Consider the following 16,759-nt stretch of genomic DNA (forward strand, 5'->3'; position numbering starts at 1 on the left):
TGAAATTTGGATCTGTATCATACTTAATCAACTCTAAGTAAATCTGTTACTTTCTGAGACAGACTGGCTTGCTTAGCTCCATGCACTGTTGTACAACACTTTATCATTTGAAGGGACTGAAGAAAAATTTACTTCTTTTACGTTAAAGATTACTAAAAGTGATCTATTGTTCCCATTCTCATAGAGAAATTTACACAGCTCCTGTTGAGGTACAGCTCATTCAAGCCCTCTAGAGGGTCTCTTCCTTGCCAGGCAGGACTATCAGTATAACTTGCTCATCAGATCCACAACAAAAATTTTTAAGGAGAGGTTAGGATAAAAATCTCACAAGTCTTTTATTAAAATTAATGGAAACTTTGAAAGAATAATTTTCCGTCCACCGTTCACTTAATCATGAGTATTGAGCTCAGATGCAATGGCTCAGGTGAAGCTTCACTTCTAAATTTAATACTCTGTTGAAAGCACATCCGTTCCTTATCTGCAACTTTGTCATGTTATTGGGCCTGGAGCATGTGTGTTTCCTTTAAAAGGCACCAGAATTAATGCAATGCCCCCTCAGGCAGAGTGCTTGTGATCAAAGGGCTGTGAAAGATTGGATGCTGATAGTCTTTTAATTTTCTTTTTTTTTCTTTTCTTTTTGTTTTTTCCTTCTTTTTTTTTTTTTTCTTTTGACCAACAACATCCTTAAATACAGTTCACTAGTGTAATAACATTTTATGTTATTCTGGAGCTAGATTTCCCAAAATGTTAGTTAGTAAAATGCAATGTCTTCTTTTTCCTCCTGAGAGTGGACTACCCTCCTTTATTTTTGTCCCTGGGCTTTTTGCCTGCTGCAGACTTCAACAAACAGATCTGTTTGTGGGTATGCATGTGTTTATACACATACATGAGTATGAACTGAGCTGGGGGTCAGGCTGCACTTTTCTATTGTAGGTAGCATGATTTTTTGTTTTGGTTATATTTGTTTTTAGAATTAACTTCTTATTCTTCACATGAATGAGAGTTTGTCTAATTAAGCAGCCAGTATTGTTCAAGCCTCTCTGCGTTCCAGAGCTCTGAACACCAGTTGCTTGCTGTCCTTGGGTACAAAGCAACCTGCTCACCACAGGCAACAGGGATAAAGTGTTCAAAGGACAGTGGGACGTGATTCAGTCTGCGTTTCACCTTATAAACTTCCCTTTTTTGCCTGCCCTCCCCCTTCTCCTTCTGCCTGGCAATAAAAGAGTGTCCTGTGTAATAGGAGTTGGGAGAGGGGGAGGAATAGCAGGCTTATGATAGACCTAGCTTTGCTGAAACATTGGATGATGTCCAGTGTGACCATGCAGAGGGATGAGCTCAGGGAAATGGTTGGAAGTTCAAAGGCCTTTTTGTATTGCTTGCTGTCAGTTGACAGATGTGCTCTCTTTAGCTGTTGCTGCCCAGCCTAGTTCTTCCACTGGCTCCCCTTCTTTGGATTTGCTCCCCATCCTGCCTCTGGCTCTGCCTGGGGAGGCAAGTTAATCCCTGTCGGTCTGGGCATTTGCCTGCCTTCAACTCCAAGTCCTCCTGGGACTTGCCTTTGCTCATCTCTTTTAGGGAAATGTTTCTTTGCATTGATATGGAGAGATCAAGCTGGAATTGAGCAGAGAACGGGGGTTGAGGCTTAACTGTATTTACTGTTGGCACAGCCTAATCCTGCTCTCCATACTGGTGAAAGCACGTTACTGCAGTCTATGATTGCTTTCTTATCAGTGGAACCGATGCCTGTGAAGGACTTGCAGCTGTTTCAGAAAATAATAAATATGCTTCATCTGACAGGTTGGAGAAGGGGGCTAAAGAAGCAGAACTGTCCCATGGTCATGCATCAATATCAAGCTGGGATGAGAATATGGGGATTCAGTTTCTAGTCTTCTTGATGCTAATCTAGTTTGTCCTCCAGCAAGACGAAGAGGTCTTGTTCCACCTCTGTCAGTGAAGAGAGTTCTTGTTGCTTCATTTGTACTACATGTACCTGTCTTCTGACTATGGCCTTTAAAATTAGCTGTATGAGTAAAAGCAATACACTTACCAGATTGTATAGCTGCTCCATTGTGTCAGATCAAGAAATAGTGGTGGCTGTTTGAGTGTCCTAAGTATGACCTCCTAACTTTTGAATTTCCTCTTAACTTCAAATTTCCAAACACTTTGGATATATTTACAACAGTACTAAACATTCACTGTGGGCTAGTGTTACAGCCCCGGCTTTAACTCTATAGAACTAGAACTCATCAAAATATGAAGTAATAAATGTGCAACAGAAGAGCTGATTAATAATAACCCTAGAGCAAAGGGCTGTACAGTGGAACTGGAGCCTGATGTGCTTAAAACAAATAGAAGGAAACAGAAATGTTTCTGTGTAAGCAGTGTGCTTTTTAGTGGAAAGAAGTGATTGGGAGGGCAAAGTTAGGAAGAGGGGGATTAAGAAGAGATTGCCCCCATGTGAAAGCTGCTCCCAGAATTTCTTGCATTTTCTTTTGAAGTGTCTGTTTCTGACCATTATTAGATTCGGGTTACAAGTTTATATGGATCCCTGCCCTGAGATCCCATTGACAGTTCCTCTGCTCTATGAGCCATCAGCCCTCATTCATTAGTTTGGGTTTTTTGCTTGCAAGTAGTGTTTGTGTTTTTTCTTCCTCCTTTTAAGGAGGGCTCCTGTAGAAGGATATTTAATCCCACCCTGCCCCCACTCCAGTGTTGTCTGTGCTAGCACACCCTTGCTGTCTGCTGGGTTGGGGAATTTGGTCCTTCTTTGTATATGGCAATTTGTTTTGCTCTCTTCCCTTGTGCTTGAAGCTTGATTTTTATATCTAGGGGGAGTATGAAATTGGCTGAATTGCTCCCTGTAGGGGTGGAATTTCATTTTATGTCGTTACCTCACAAAGGGATGCAGCAGTTCAGTGGGATAATGGTATCCGCTCTGAACCAGCGCTAATGGCTTAACCCTCTGGGATCCTGAAGAATTCTCCCCTGGAGAGCGAGCATGCAAATTCCCTTCCAGGTGGCTCCTGTGCAGTCCTTTGGTGATTAGTCATGCTAAAGCATATGCTGGGAGGATGGTCTTAGTCTTGAAATTACAGCTGAGGCCAGGGAAGGTTTTCTCAGTGTGCAGTGTTTGGAAGTTGTGCTTGGGGGAGAGAGGTATGATCTGTGGGAACTGATTGTCTGAATCCAAAAATGACTTGGTTTTATTTGGAAGCAGAGTTTGGAAAGTGGAGAGTTTTCTACTTCTACCTGCCCTGAGGAAGAAGAGGATCCTTCTTCATTTTGCTGCAGCAGCCCAGAGAAAGGGCAATATAAGGAAAGTGGTCAGCTATTGGAAGATCAGGGAACTGTCAAACCTGTAGAGGGAAAATACAGATTTTTGTGCTTCCCTCTCCTTCATACCCCTCTGGGGCTTAGAAGTAGCTGGATATGAGATGGATAGATAGCTGCATGGGATAGCCTGGACATGATGGGAAGAACCTTTTCCCAAGGCCCAGTGCCAAATTCTTTGAATTTTAAGAGCAATTACATTTGCAGCAATGTCTTCAGATACAGAAATGCCTGCCACACTACAGGAACAGCTGAGAGGATGATCCAAATTTGTGGTTAGAAAAATGGATGTTAGAGAAAGTGTAAATTTATCTGCCCTAATATAGTTTTATTGGGGGGGGGGTGGGGGGTGGGGGTGGGCTTTAGGGCTTGGTGAGAAATGTTGGAGGACTTGCTATGGAGAGCAGTGAATGATTTAGTATGTATAGTCCATGCTTCTTTAACAGGACACTGGCAGCAGTCCTGGGCCAAGGGGGAATAGAGCATTGAGAAAGCTGGAAAAACTGAAAATGTGACTATTTGTTTTCCTTATTAAATCATCCTCCTTTTGTGTGTGGCTGCTGTCTTCACCTTCTTTTTTTACTCACCTCCCTCTGCTCTCCCTCCCACCTCCAGGATAGTGTTGGCAGGAAAGGGAGTAGCAGCATAGCAGAAAAGGGCTGGCCTGCCTGGTGACAGATGGGAGTTGCTGTCGGCAAGCTGGGCTGGGATGAAAGGGTTTCAGGCAGTAGCCTTTCTAGCCCTCACCCCATCGCATCACCGAGCAAATCCTGCTCTTTGGAGAACACACCTGTCAGGAACAGTCTTGTGCAGCCCCTTGCCTACCACAGCTGGCAGCACTTAAAAGCATGAACCTCTCGGGGTTGAGTGTTCCTCTCATCTGTGGGGGAAAAGACAGGGCTGATGCTCCCCCTTGAATTCCAGCTTTGTGGCTCCAGGCCTCTTCAGACACTGTGCATTTGTGGTTCCACTCCATTGCAAAGACTTCTTTGTAGGCAAGCATCAACCCATGTCCGTCCCCTTCTTCCATCCTCTCTGGATGGAAACCTCAAGCAAGATTTGGACTCTGTTGTCCACGCCTGAGATACAGCAAATTATCCCCAGCAGTGGCTTCCTGCCTCTCAGCTTCTCCTTGCAGATTTCTTAGATAAAAAACCTGATGGAATCCCCATGCTGAAACACACAGTAGCGTGTTACTCGGTAAAGTTTAAACATTGCTTCTGCTAGTTCTCAGTCTAAGGAACTTAATGTGCGATAGAAACAGGATGGACTGCCCTGGGAAGCGTGCAAGAAAGTTGTGGATAGTTTGATTTTGCTTGTTATAAAACAAATGCAGTTATGGGAGGACAGCAGGCTCAAGGATGAAAGAGGAGAAAGGAGGGAATTGTGACAGCTGCTTTATTGTGGGAAGGTCAGTGTTCCTCTGGGGAAGAGAGACTGACAAGGTACAGACCTACCCTGACTCCCCTCTAAGGAACAGCTCTTCCTGATGTCTTGAAATTTTGTCTTTTGTTTCTAAGAGATTTAGCTCCACTCCCTCAGGAGGGAAGGAACTTTGTTTTCAGGAAGGAAGCTGGGTGCAGCTCCATGAGGTGTTTCTTTGCTCTTTCAGTGCTGCCCACTTGCTCCCCCTTGGACTTCCACTGTGACAATGGGAAATGTATCCGGCGGTCGTGGGTCTGCGATGGAGACAATGACTGTGAGGATGACTCCGATGAGCAGGACTGCCGTAAGTCACCTGTCTGAGGGAAGAGGGTGGGTGCAGTGCCTGCCTGCCGTGACTGGGGAAAGCTGGCCCTTTTTATTACAGGAATGTAAGAGTCTATCCACTGAATTGGACCTCTGGCTTGTAATAAGCTATATTCTGCCTGTGACAGAGGTGTGTACCTGTAAGCCCTGCTGCCTTGGCACCTGGCTTGCTGTTCAGCTGCCTGTCTTGGGGGAGGGGATGCTTCTCCATCCAGCTGTAGAACCGTTTATGCCCTACAGCCTTGCTAGTTAATGTCCCATGAAGCACTTCCCTGAGCTGGGCTTCATGCCCTCCCCTGTTAGTGGAAACACCTAACCCCTGCCAAATCCTGCTGAACTGCCTGTCTGGCTGACTTCCTGTGGCCTCAGGTTCCACTGTCTGACTTTTCTGCAATGCTGGCCTGTCACCAGCATCCTGTCCCTTCAAACAGAGCTCCTTGAGGAGAAGGTGGTGGTGTAGGGATACTGTCTACACAGAGTTGTGTGCATGGTGCTCCATAGTGGCTCTGATGGAGGAACCCCATCTAAAGAAATGTAGAAATAAAGCTCTTAACTGTAAAAGTATTCCATGTCCACTGCATGCGTGGAAATGGGTTCACTTATCAGTATATCCCTGGTCTTTGCCTGCCTTTTTGGGCAAAGAATTGGGAAGCAAAGTTCAGAGGTTGACATTCTGTGCGAGGCTCTGGAATACAAGACTAAGCTCAGTTTTCCAGTCTATTGAAATATATCCATGAAGGAAAAGATACGTAGGTCTGGGTCTCTTTGGTTTTCTGTTTTTCATAAAAGGTTGAAATGCCCTCATATCTAAGACAACAGTGAGAAGGGTGTGATCAAAAGACTGGGAGACTAATGAAAGGAGAAAGACAAGGTTCTGTGCATGAGAAATTCATGGGGAGTTATTCAGACTAGCGGTAACCATAGGAGGGTTTCTGTTGGACTGAATCTTTGGGTGCTAAATTTGCAGTCCCTTTCCTTTCCTTACTGGTCTGCAGACAAGCTTCCTTAGAAAACTGGCAAGGGGAGTGGAATGAGGCTGCAAATACTGAGATGTTCAGAAGAGGAAGTTTAAATTTTCTCTCTCCCTCTTCAGCAAACAAGTGCTTTGTTTTAAAGACAGCTTTGACATTGTTGTGAAAAGAAGGTGGGAATACAACACTGCTAGCAGTTATTTGTTAGATAATGATAGGGACTATTAACTCATTTAAAGAGGCACGGACTGCCTTTTTTTGTGTGAGATTATCCTGGGTCTGTCTTGGGACTGCTCTAGAATACATACCAGTATAAGCTTGGTGGCTTCATCTCTCTGTTCCAGCTACTTCCTTCAACTTATGTTCTCAAGTTTTAGAGCCTACTGTACTGTTGGTGTGTGAACAGAGTGGAAAAGAGACACTCAAGAAATCTCCCAGTGGCTCTCCTGGTATTTGTTAGGAGAATCTGCTCTCCAGCATCACCGTGTCCTTGGAGGATGATGTTGCTTGACTTGTAACATGTCACACATTTGGTGTTCTGCAAGCTAAATCTTCTTGCCTTGCCTTCACCTTATCCCTGTTGTGTCCCTGCAGCTCCAAGGGAATGTGAGGAAGATGAGTTCTCATGTCAGAATGGATACTGCATTCGCAGCTTGTGGCACTGTGATGGTGACAATGACTGTGGGGACAACAGTGATGAGCAATGTGGTGAGTAATGTAAATACTGCCCTCACAGTACTTTAAAAGGAGTTGTACAGAGTCCAGCCTGTGCAGTTCTAGGATTCCCTGAACACGGCTAAAGTTCCCAGCTGGCTTTTCTGGGCTGAACTTGTTGGATATTCCATTCCAAGGGCTGGCTGCTTAGGGTCTTGGGCTATGTGGCTTACCTGCCAGGCAAAAAAAAAAAATCACTTGAGACCTTTCATTCCTTGGCATGCATTGTGAAGTCCCCTTGGATTCCTGTTGAATACAGCACTCTATGTCAGTTCAGTGAACTGAATGATGGTTTTGCTCGGGCCCTGCTTGACATGAGTATGTGTGGTTTAATGAGCAGTCTTGTTTGTGGGTGCCCTAGGAGCTTCAGGAGGGTGGTGTTTTCCTGGTTACTCTGAAAAAAGCCAAGGCTTTATCTGCATTGCTGTCTCTGCAGACATGAGAAAGTGCTCAGAGAAGGAGTTCCGTTGCAGTGATGGCAGCTGCATAGCTGAGCACTGGTTCTGTGATGGGGACACGGACTGCAAGGACGGCTCAGATGAAGAGAACTGCCGTAAGTGCTTTCCTTTGTGATCACAGGACATAGCCCTTTGGACCTGCTCTTGCCTTGGGTTTTGGCATGTTTTCTGCAGCAGAGATGAAAAAACAAGTTAGTTCTGCCTGTACTGGTAGCTATGCTACCTTCTGCTGCCTACCCAGAGGGCACAAAAGAATGGTGTCTTTCTTGTGTTACCTCACAGGCATACTTCATCTGTGCCTTGCTGCTTCTCTTCCTTCCCATAGCTGTGACCTTGAGTCAGAGCAAGAGGTTTATGCTATACCGAACATAGCTCTCTATAAAACTGGAGTAGTTGAAGAGCAGCTGGAAGGCGAGGATACTATTCCCTTCTTTTTCCTCTTGTCTGATTCTGGACTGAAATTTTGGAAGTGGAGGGGTACACTGCTTGTTGAAAGCGCCTTCAAGTACTGCACACTGAAGACACCTCCTACCTGCCTAATTTCTTTTCACTTAAATGCTTTTTGAAGGATGTTGCTCAACAAGTGACTGATGCCAAAGGAGCGGGGGGTGGTGTTTGGGCATGAGAACCCACAACAGTTTTCTTCTTCACCCTCACAAGCTTGTAGCAAGTGGGACAGGAGTTTGTGTCCCTTTCTAACCCACACTGCCTCTCTCCTGAGTCTGTGAGCTCTGTCCATGTCTCTGGAACTTGCAGTGGTCCCTTCCCCCTCCCTGCCCTCAAAAGCATTTTGCAGAATTTGTTCTAGATAGCAGGAAACTTCAAAAGGCTCTGGGAGGGGGATGAGGGCCGCCAGCTCCTGAAGGGCAGGGGGAGTGGATGCATGGGGGAGTTGCCTTTTATCTTTCCAGATAATGAGAGTTGGCAGAAAGCCAGGGGCTGCAAACATTTCTAAGCCAGAAAAGGACTCTAAGAGGAAGCCAGCCTCTCTCCCTCTCCTTTCCCTCTCTGCCTTTCTCGTTCCCTTGCCTGTCACTTCACCAAAGGCCATGAATAGACCCTCAGGAAGGGAGGAGAGATGTTCCAATGTTGCCTCCTGTGGGAGTGGAGGGGCACCCAAAAGTGGTGTCCCTGTTTCTCTGAGCTGAAATGCTATTTCAGTCCTGGCTGGCAGTTGTCTCTATAAGACATTTTAAGTAACTCGCTAAGAAGTTCAGTTTGGCTACCTCCTGTTCTTTTATCTTCATCCATGTGGTTGTCATCTTTTCCTTATCTACAGTCATGTTCGTCATTCATCTGGGACAAGGTGGGATTACACTCCTTTTGTCCGGGTTTTTTTTCTTTTTGTTTCTTTTGGGGATTTGTGTGTTATAATTGAATCACATAAAATGATAACTTAAGTCACTGACTTCATTTTCTCAAGGAGACTGAAACACTCAGGCTCCTTTGATGAGGGACACATTAACACACATTTTCCTATCCAGCCACTGACACTCACCGAATTAAAGCTCTTAGTTCACACCTTCAGGCTGTGCCCATTTCTTCAGGTTGGAAAGGCAGATGTAGTTAATTTCTTAGACTACTCTTTCTTTTCAGTCTTTTTGTTTTTGTTTAATAGATTTATATTCAGAACTCCTCAGTTAGGAGAGTTGTATTATCTGAAATATACAGTGCTTCTCCAGATAGTATGAGAAGAAGTGTCAGATTCTGTTGTGTGGGACTCAAAATATTTTGCATACCTTCCCACTTAGTGTACTGTTGAACAGAGAGCAGTAGGCAAATCCTTGACCATTAGTTTGTTTGGCTTTGCCCAGGGTCATCTCTCTGGCAGTGCTCCTTACTGAATACGCATGGTTGTTTTGGCCAGAGCTTGAGAGGAAAGGGAGGGGGAAATCCTCAAAGGTCAGGTGCTGGCCTGGACACCCTGCTGCTTACTTGCTTGCTTTGGTCTACAAGTGCTTATTTTTGTTGAAATTCTAAAGGAATCATTCCCTAGTTTAACCTTGCATTCTGGCATGCCTCAGTCCTTAATATGAAGCTATTCCTGAGGTTTCTTTATTTTTCTGTTTTTCTATCTACCTTTTTTTCAAAATTGTTTAACAATTTAAACACTTTCTTGGCATTAAGACAGTGTTTCAAGCATAACATGGAAGGTGACACTCTTGGATCCCTTTTGAGGCTTTTCCTTCAATTCTTCCTTCATATCTCTTTGCTTCTCTACAATTTAATGGCTCGTGAAAAGTTCCATCTTTATAGCCTATTATCCTATATAACTTTTTAAAAATATTGTATATTTACTGGATTGTCTGCATGAGCGACTTATATATAAGTTTAACCTGCTTTTCAGTGAAGCAAAACCAGCGTTCCTCTCTGTAATACAAATCATGCAGAGATAAGCAGCAGCGAATACTTGCCAATCCATTATGGGACTGAGAAGGTTGCCTCTAAACTGGACTGTGCCTTGTCACCTCACATATTTTTTATTTGATTCCCTCATTAGCATCAGATGTTCCAGCTGCCACCTGCAGCTTGGAGGAGTTCCAGTGTGCATATGGTCGCTGCATCTTGGACATCTACCACTGTGATGGTGATGATGACTGTGGGGACTGGTCTGATGAATCTGACTGCTGTAAGTTAGCGCAGGGTGATATCCTTGTTCGAGTATCAGAGTCGCAAACCTAAATGCATTTGGTGTTGGCTGGAGAAGGGCTTACAGTGTAGATGGCAATCTAATTGTTCACACATAAGCTGGCTCCTTCATTATTGGGGGTTTTGTTTAACTCTGGAAAGTGAGAATAGTGATGAGATCTGTCTAGTCAGTGCCCTTCTGCTTACAAGAATTACTACAGTTTCCAAAATAAATCTGCTCAGGACTAAGTTCCTTAATAATGGAGGGTCAGGGTGGTACTGAGGAACTGTGGGGGTTGTTACACTGGTTTGAGTGTGCTCTCTTTGTGTTTTATCATCTCTGCAGCATCTCACCAGCCTTGTCGCTCTGGAGAGTTCATGTGCAACAGTGGCTTGTGCATTAATGCTGGCTGGAGGTGTGATGGTGACTTTGACTGTGATGACCAGTCAGATGAGAGGAACTGCAGTGAGTGCTGGGAACTGGTGGAAACATTCAGTTTCTGTGGATGCAAAAGAGTGTTTGGGACAGTTAGATTTGGAATTGGGTCTCTTCTGATCCCTCTTGCTCATCTGACATTCTTTTTTTGGACCCTCAGCTACATCTATGTGTACAGCTGACCAGTTCCGCTGCAAGTCGGGACGCTGTGTCCGCTTGTCCTGGCGTTGTGATGGGGAAGATGACTGCTCCGACAACAGTGATGAGGAGAACTGTGAGAACACAGGTTTGACCTGCTACCTTGCTGCTTAATAGCTAATTAAATTTCTATCCTTATGGTAGTAGGTAGTAAAGTCTATTTTGTATTGCTTCAGGGAGTTCAGCCTAGAGTTTCTGTCCTTCCCAGAGAATGGGATCTGCAGGCTGTCTTATATGTTTGCCAGCTTGTGCACGTCTGTGTGCTTAAACTAACTTAAGTGGAAGGTGTTTTCTGGTCAAGTATCCTCCTGTCTCATCCTCACACTGTGAATTACCACAGAGCTCTGGGGCAATTCCATTCAGACTTGGAAACATCAATAATGTGCCATGTCCTTTGCCCCATGGGCTATACTAACTTATGCCTTTTAGGTAGTTCTGGATAGCTTTCCTGTTGCATTGTGAAGTTGCTGAACTAGCAGGCAGTGGAATCAAAAAGGACATTTAGTGGAAGAGAAGAATAAAGCCTTTGTTTTAGAGAATTAATGGTGTCAGCTTCCCCCTTATATATTTTCTCAGGAGCTACCCTTTCAAGTATTCATTTCACATATTGTTGTTCCTCTGTATGATAGTGGTTATGTAGAGTAGGAGGGTTTCAACAGACCCTAGTGTTATAGTGGGATTCAAGGAATGTTGAGAATCTTCTCTTTTCCTTAAAGCCTTCAGGATGTCTATAGGCTTTGTTGTGGAGTAGAGTGTACTGGTCCATGAATTCATCCTAGTGAGTGGAACCCAGCTGTGTGTACTGATCCTTCTAGATCAATGTACTCTGAAGAGTGGTTTTAGGGGTGACAAAATGGATTTGTGAAACACTGTACCTCTTGTTTTGGGGCTATTTGGGAGGAGTGGAGAGTGGGTGTTCTACAAGGACAGCTGAGCTCAGAGGACCTGGAGAGGCACACTTTGTAGTCATTTGAAAGCAGCTGCTCTCGATGGGTCAGCTGTTGAGAGCATCAGTATGGTGATCCTGGAAAAAACAATTTTACTTAAAGACAAGCTAGTAACCCTGTGTCCTCATCTTGATAACAAAGGTATTTAGAGGTACTGAAAGAAACCAAATCAAATTTCCAGAGCCAGTGAAATTCACTATCTCCATATCAAATGAAACACAAGGTATAGTTACTGTAAGGTTAGTTGTGCAGTTCTACATTAGGTCTGTGGTGACAGTGAAAGGTCTATGGTGAAAATTAAACTGGTTTTTCCAGGGCGTGTACTGGCTCATCTAAGTGACATAGTGTGGTGTCCCAATACCTGTAGCAAGAGTTAAAATCCTCTTGATTTTAGAACAGAGTTATATTTTTATTGGTCATAGAGAAGATTCCTAAAATATGATCAGATAGTGTAAGGATCTTTATGTTATATCAATATGGTAAATGAAAGCTTCAGAATCCTTCATATACAGTATTCCTGTGCTCTGAAAAGTGAATCTGCATGTGGACTGGTTTTGTGTTTCCACTTGGTGTGACTGTAGTTCTTAACTGTACTTGTTAATCTCACAACTACTCTTTTCCACACTGTTTACAGGCAGTCTGCCAATCTGATTGTTTCTCTGCTGGTAACTGTATTGTCCTATTATCTTCATAAGATTATCAGAGGGTGATGATTTAGGGACCGCTAATCAAGTCAGCTGAAGAGGTTCAAAAAGTAAGAGACAACACAACAGTGCAGTTATTACTGAAGAAACAATCAGATTGGCAAAGTCTCTACAAACAATATTACTTTGCTTACAAGAATTCTGTACAGTCTCCTTGCCAACAGCAGAAGTTGAAGCATGTAGGTCATATGAAATCCTGTTCCCTGAGCTCAGATTTCAAGGATGCATGTAAATCTTATTCCAAGTCCATCAAAGTGCAGTTAGGGCTGGACAAGATGTTCCTTCCTAGGCATGCTTAAGATCCATTGCTGTGCTGGTGTGACAGATCAGATTATTAAAGTGAGGAACTGACTCCTCCTTTGCACATGCTGAGTTGGGTTGTGGATTCTGGAACCACAAAGGGAGCTAAGCCAGGACCTTCCAGTCATTCTAAGAGAAACTAGTCAGATGAACTTCACAGTAAAGCAGCAGTGGACTCAGACTGGTGGAGAGTTTGTAGACCTCCGAATCAGCAAAAAATATGTGGAGCAGTAAGGAGTGCTAGATGAGCAGAATTCAAGGGAAGAGGAAGTCACAGATTTGTGCCCATATGAAAAGTTTGTAACAAATCTTAGAAAATGTGCTGTATTTTTTTCTTCACCATGACTATTGTTCCATCAGTAAGCTGTGTTGCGCTACTTTTCCCTTCTATTGCAGGCACCCCTCAGTGTGCCCCAGACCAATTTCTGTGTGGGAACGGGCGTTGTATTGGCCAGAGGAAGTTGTGCAATGGAGCAAATGATTGTGGAGATGGCAGTGATGAGAGCCCACATCAAAACTGCCGTAAGTCCCCCCAAGTTCAGTCTTAGACATAAATGGAGGCCTATTAATGTGTGGGAGTCTACCAAGTGTTACTGAAAGATGTGTGTAGGAAAGTCTGAGCTGTGATAATGGGAGCGAGTTAAAGATTGAGGGGAAAAAACCTTGTTGCTTTTGCCACTTAAAGACTGCACACAGTGAATGATGGGGAAAAGATGGTGATCTCAGGTATCACCATTTGTATGCAGAGACACTGAATCCTAAAAACATGTTAATCTGAGCTCTGTTGTCCCATTCAGTTGTGGCCTGCAGAGGAGAGTTCTGGCTGTAAAGGGGAAGCTTCCAGCACAGCTTGTGTCCTCCCCCTCTTGTTCATCCTGCTTTGAAGGGTGACTGCTGCCTAACAGCTGAAGGCAAGAGCAGCTGCCTTGTGGTTTCAGCTCAGCCATCTTCACATGTTTCTTCTGCAGGTCCACGAACAGGGGAGGAGAATTGCAATGTAAACAATGGTGGCTGTGCTCAGAAGTGCCAGATGGTACGAGGGATGGTGCAGTGCACTTGCCACACAGGTTACAGGCTCTTGGAAGATGGCCGATCATGCCAAGGTAGGTTTTTGGAGCAGTAGCCCCCTCCCTGCTGCTTTTGTATGTTTGAAGTTGGTGGCTGTGATAGGGTGAAAAACAGAGTACGAAAGCAGATGCAGTCTATCAGTCAGATTGTGTGGTTTGTTGATGATCTATCTAATGGTAACTTTCTCTGTAACATGCAGATGTGAATGAATGTGCTGAGGAAGGCTACTGCAGCCAAGGCTGTACCAACAGTGAAGGAGGCTTCCAGTGCTGGTGTGAGCAAGGCTATGAACTGCGACCTGACAAACGTAGCTGCAAAGCTCTAGGTAAAGGGGAGTTCAGCCTAACAACACAACTGGTGTTGTTGAAGCATTTTGCACTTGGGGGTTGATTTCTGCTGCCAGTACTGCAAAATTCAGTTTTGGGACTTGGTACAGAGGGAATGGTAGGTAAGACCCAGTCAAATGCTGTCAAATACTCCAATGCTGTCCTCCTGTATGTTCTTAGGGCCAGAGCCTGTGCTTCTCTTTGCCAATCGAATTGATATCCGACAAGTGTTGCCTCATCGCTCTGAGTATACGCTGCTCCTGAACAACCTGGAAAATGCCATTGCCCTTGACTTTCACCACAGCAAGGAGCTGGTGTTCTGGTCTGATGTCACGCTTGATCGCATCATGAGGGCCAATCTGAATGGTAGCAATGTGGAAGAGGTGGTTTCCACAGGGCTGGAGAGCCCAGGTGCGTCATCACGAAAAAGGCAACAGTATAGGGTGGGTGAGTGGAGAAAAGTGGGGACACAGCATGCAGGACAAAGTGCATCTCCCTAAGGAACAGTATGGGTTGGATGGAATGGGTGTGAGGTGAGTGTCTCCCTGGAGTTAATCTTGGATGGCAGAACAAACTGTGCCTCTTCTGTGGTGGACAGAGAAAGGAGAGCTATTTTTCTGTGCAGATCCATGTTTCATTCTGTGCTTAATTCTGTCTTGTACATAGGTGGACTTGCTATTGATTGGATCCATGACAAATTATACTGGACAGATTCTGGGACATCTCGAATTGAAGTAGCAAACTTGGATGGCACTCACAGGAAAGTGCTTTTGTGGCAGAACCTGGAGAAGCCCCGAGCAATTGCACTACATCCTATGGAGGGGTGAGTGAAAACATGGGAAACCAGGGGGAAACTCAGTGAGCCCTCCATGCACATGCTTCTTGTTGAAAATTGAAAATCACATTCTTGGTCGCAAAGGTTACCTTAGGGCTCAAGACTTCAGCTGGCACTGACAGTTTGGGGAACCTGGCAGTGCTGGAACCCTTCAAAGCTTTAATCCTGCTCTGGGCCCTTCAGCTTTCAGCAGGCTGGTTTTCACTTCTCCCATGGCTGTTACCCAGTCTCATGCTTGAGGTCACAGGACTGATATAGTTTTGCCCTCATAGGGAGTGATGTTGGGTGCAGTATGTGGGCCACAAGTTTTCTAGCTGTCTTTCCCTGCCTCCTCCAGTACTATCTACTGGACAGACTGGGGCAACACTCCCCGCATTGAATATTCCAACATGGATGGCTCTAACCGGCGGATCATTGCGGATACACACCTCTTCTGGCCCAACGGACTGACCATTGACTATGCAGGACACCGAATGTACTGGGTGGATGCCAAACATCATGTCATTGAGAGGGCTGACCTTGATGGACGCAATAGGAAGGCTGTTATTAGCCAAGGTAAGTAACAGGCCTTCTCCAGGGAGTGCTTTCTGCAATAAAGACCACAGGGTAGCACAGTGCTGATCTGAGTTTGAGACATCGGCTTCTGCATCTGTGCTTGTCTCTTACTCTTTCACTGTGGAATGAATTGTGTCACCACTGAGAGATGGAGTTTGCTACTCAGTCATCAGTGGCTGCATCAAAAGCAGGTTGAGGGAGGTGATTCTGCTCTTATGAGACTCCACCTGGAACACTGCATCTATCTCAGGGGCCCAAACATAAGCAGAACATGGAACTGTTGGAGGAAATCTAGAGGAGGGCCACAAAGTTAAGAGGACTGGTGCACTCCCCTACAAAGCTTGGAAAGAAAGTTGGGGCTGTTAAGCCTGGAGAGGAGAAGGTTGTGTGGAGACCTCATTGCAACCTTCCGGTATCTGAAGGGAACCTACCAGGAAGCAGGAGAGGGACTCTTTACCAGGAACTGTAGTGTTAGGACAAGGAATACTAGATACAAATTAAAAGAGGGGAAATTCAGGTTAGGTAGTGTGAGGGTGGTGAAGTGGTGGATCAGGTTGCATAAGGAGGTTGTGAGTGCCCCAAACCTGGCACTGTTCAAAGCCAGGCTGGATAAGGCCTTGAGCAGCCTGATCTACCTGGGGGGGGGGGTTGGAACTAGATGATCTTTAAGGTCTATTCCAGCCCCCTAAGGTTCTATCTGTGATTATAGGACAGCAGAGAGGAATTGTCTGTTAAATCAGTGTAAAGCTTGTTTGAGCAGGTTGAGTGTGGTGAAGCCTAAGGTGTAGTGGATAGAGCATTCCCTTGTCTCCCTGCTAACCTGAGTCATGTTAGACATGATTATATTCCTGTATTGCATGTCTGTTACAGGGCTCCCACACCCATTTGCTATCACTGTGTTTGAGGACAGTCTGTACTGGACAGACTGGCACACCAAGAGCATCAACAGCGCCAACAAATTCACAGGCAAGAACCAGGAGATCATCCGCAACAAACTCCACTTCCCTATGGACATCCACACGCTGCATCCTCAGCGTCAGCCAGCAGGTAACTGCAGAGCGGGTAGAGACTCATTTGAGCCAGTGGAAGACCTGGAGCCACCCATTCCCTGTAAAGCCGGGAAATGACAGCCTGAACCCAGCATGTGGGCACACCCCCACTTGTGCCCGGGGCTGAGGCAGAACTTGCTCCACGCCCGCGTGTTGAGGTCGCTTGCCCTGTACCTCGGAGTTGGGTGTTACCGCAGCTCCCCCTGCTGACACCGGAGGTGGAGCCTTTCAGTGGGAAATACTTGGGGCTTGTTTACACAACAGATGTTTTGGGATGGGGGAAAAATCATAAGTGGGCATCGTAATAACTGACATCTCCCTTATTCCTCTTCAACTGCCATTATCTGCTCTCGAAGTGGATTGAGTTAAGTGTTCATTTTAAAATTGAGCCCTAAAAATGGAGTTAGTGCTTTAGTTTATATGTTTCCTTATTTTCAACTAACTTCTGGGTTGGGAAGTTATATTCATGCGGTCTTGACACCTCAACTAGT

At 45.1% G+C, this 16,759-nt stretch overlaps 1 protein-coding gene across 2 annotated transcripts in view; it reads left to right on the forward strand.

Annotated features, from left to right (window-relative positions):
- Nucleotides 1-16,759, forward strand: part of LRP4 (LDL receptor related protein 4) — an 82,804-nt gene that overhangs the window by 46,850 nt on the left and 19,195 nt on the right. Inside the window, exons 3-15 of one of the 2 annotated variants that reach the window (XM_066321136.1) lie at nucleotides 4,943-5,059; nucleotides 6,645-6,758; nucleotides 7,201-7,317; nucleotides 9,723-9,851; nucleotides 10,197-10,316; nucleotides 10,447-10,572; nucleotides 12,832-12,957; nucleotides 13,404-13,538; nucleotides 13,703-13,828; nucleotides 14,010-14,240; nucleotides 14,496-14,652; nucleotides 15,002-15,219; nucleotides 16,090-16,266. In XM_066321136.1, coding sequence (XP_066177233.1) covers nucleotides 4,943-5,059; nucleotides 6,645-6,758; nucleotides 7,201-7,317; nucleotides 9,723-9,851; nucleotides 10,197-10,316; nucleotides 10,447-10,572; nucleotides 12,832-12,957; nucleotides 13,404-13,538; nucleotides 13,703-13,828; nucleotides 14,010-14,240; nucleotides 14,496-14,652; nucleotides 15,002-15,219; nucleotides 16,090-16,266 — 1,893 coding nt within the window. Of the gene's footprint in view, nucleotides 1-4,942; nucleotides 5,060-6,644; nucleotides 6,759-7,200; nucleotides 7,318-9,722; nucleotides 9,852-10,196; nucleotides 10,317-10,446; nucleotides 10,573-12,831; nucleotides 12,958-13,403; nucleotides 13,539-13,702; nucleotides 13,829-14,009; nucleotides 14,241-14,495; nucleotides 14,653-15,001; nucleotides 15,220-16,089; nucleotides 16,267-16,759 lie in introns of those variants that run through there. The other variant, XM_066321135.1, reaches the window with a different exon arrangement.

The sequence above is a fragment of the Sylvia atricapilla genome, chromosome 6, assembly GCF_009819655.1.
Source record: "Sylvia atricapilla isolate bSylAtr1 chromosome 6, bSylAtr1.pri, whole genome shotgun sequence".
Classification (NCBI taxonomy): domain Eukaryota; kingdom Metazoa; phylum Chordata; class Aves; order Passeriformes; family Sylviidae; genus Sylvia; species Sylvia atricapilla.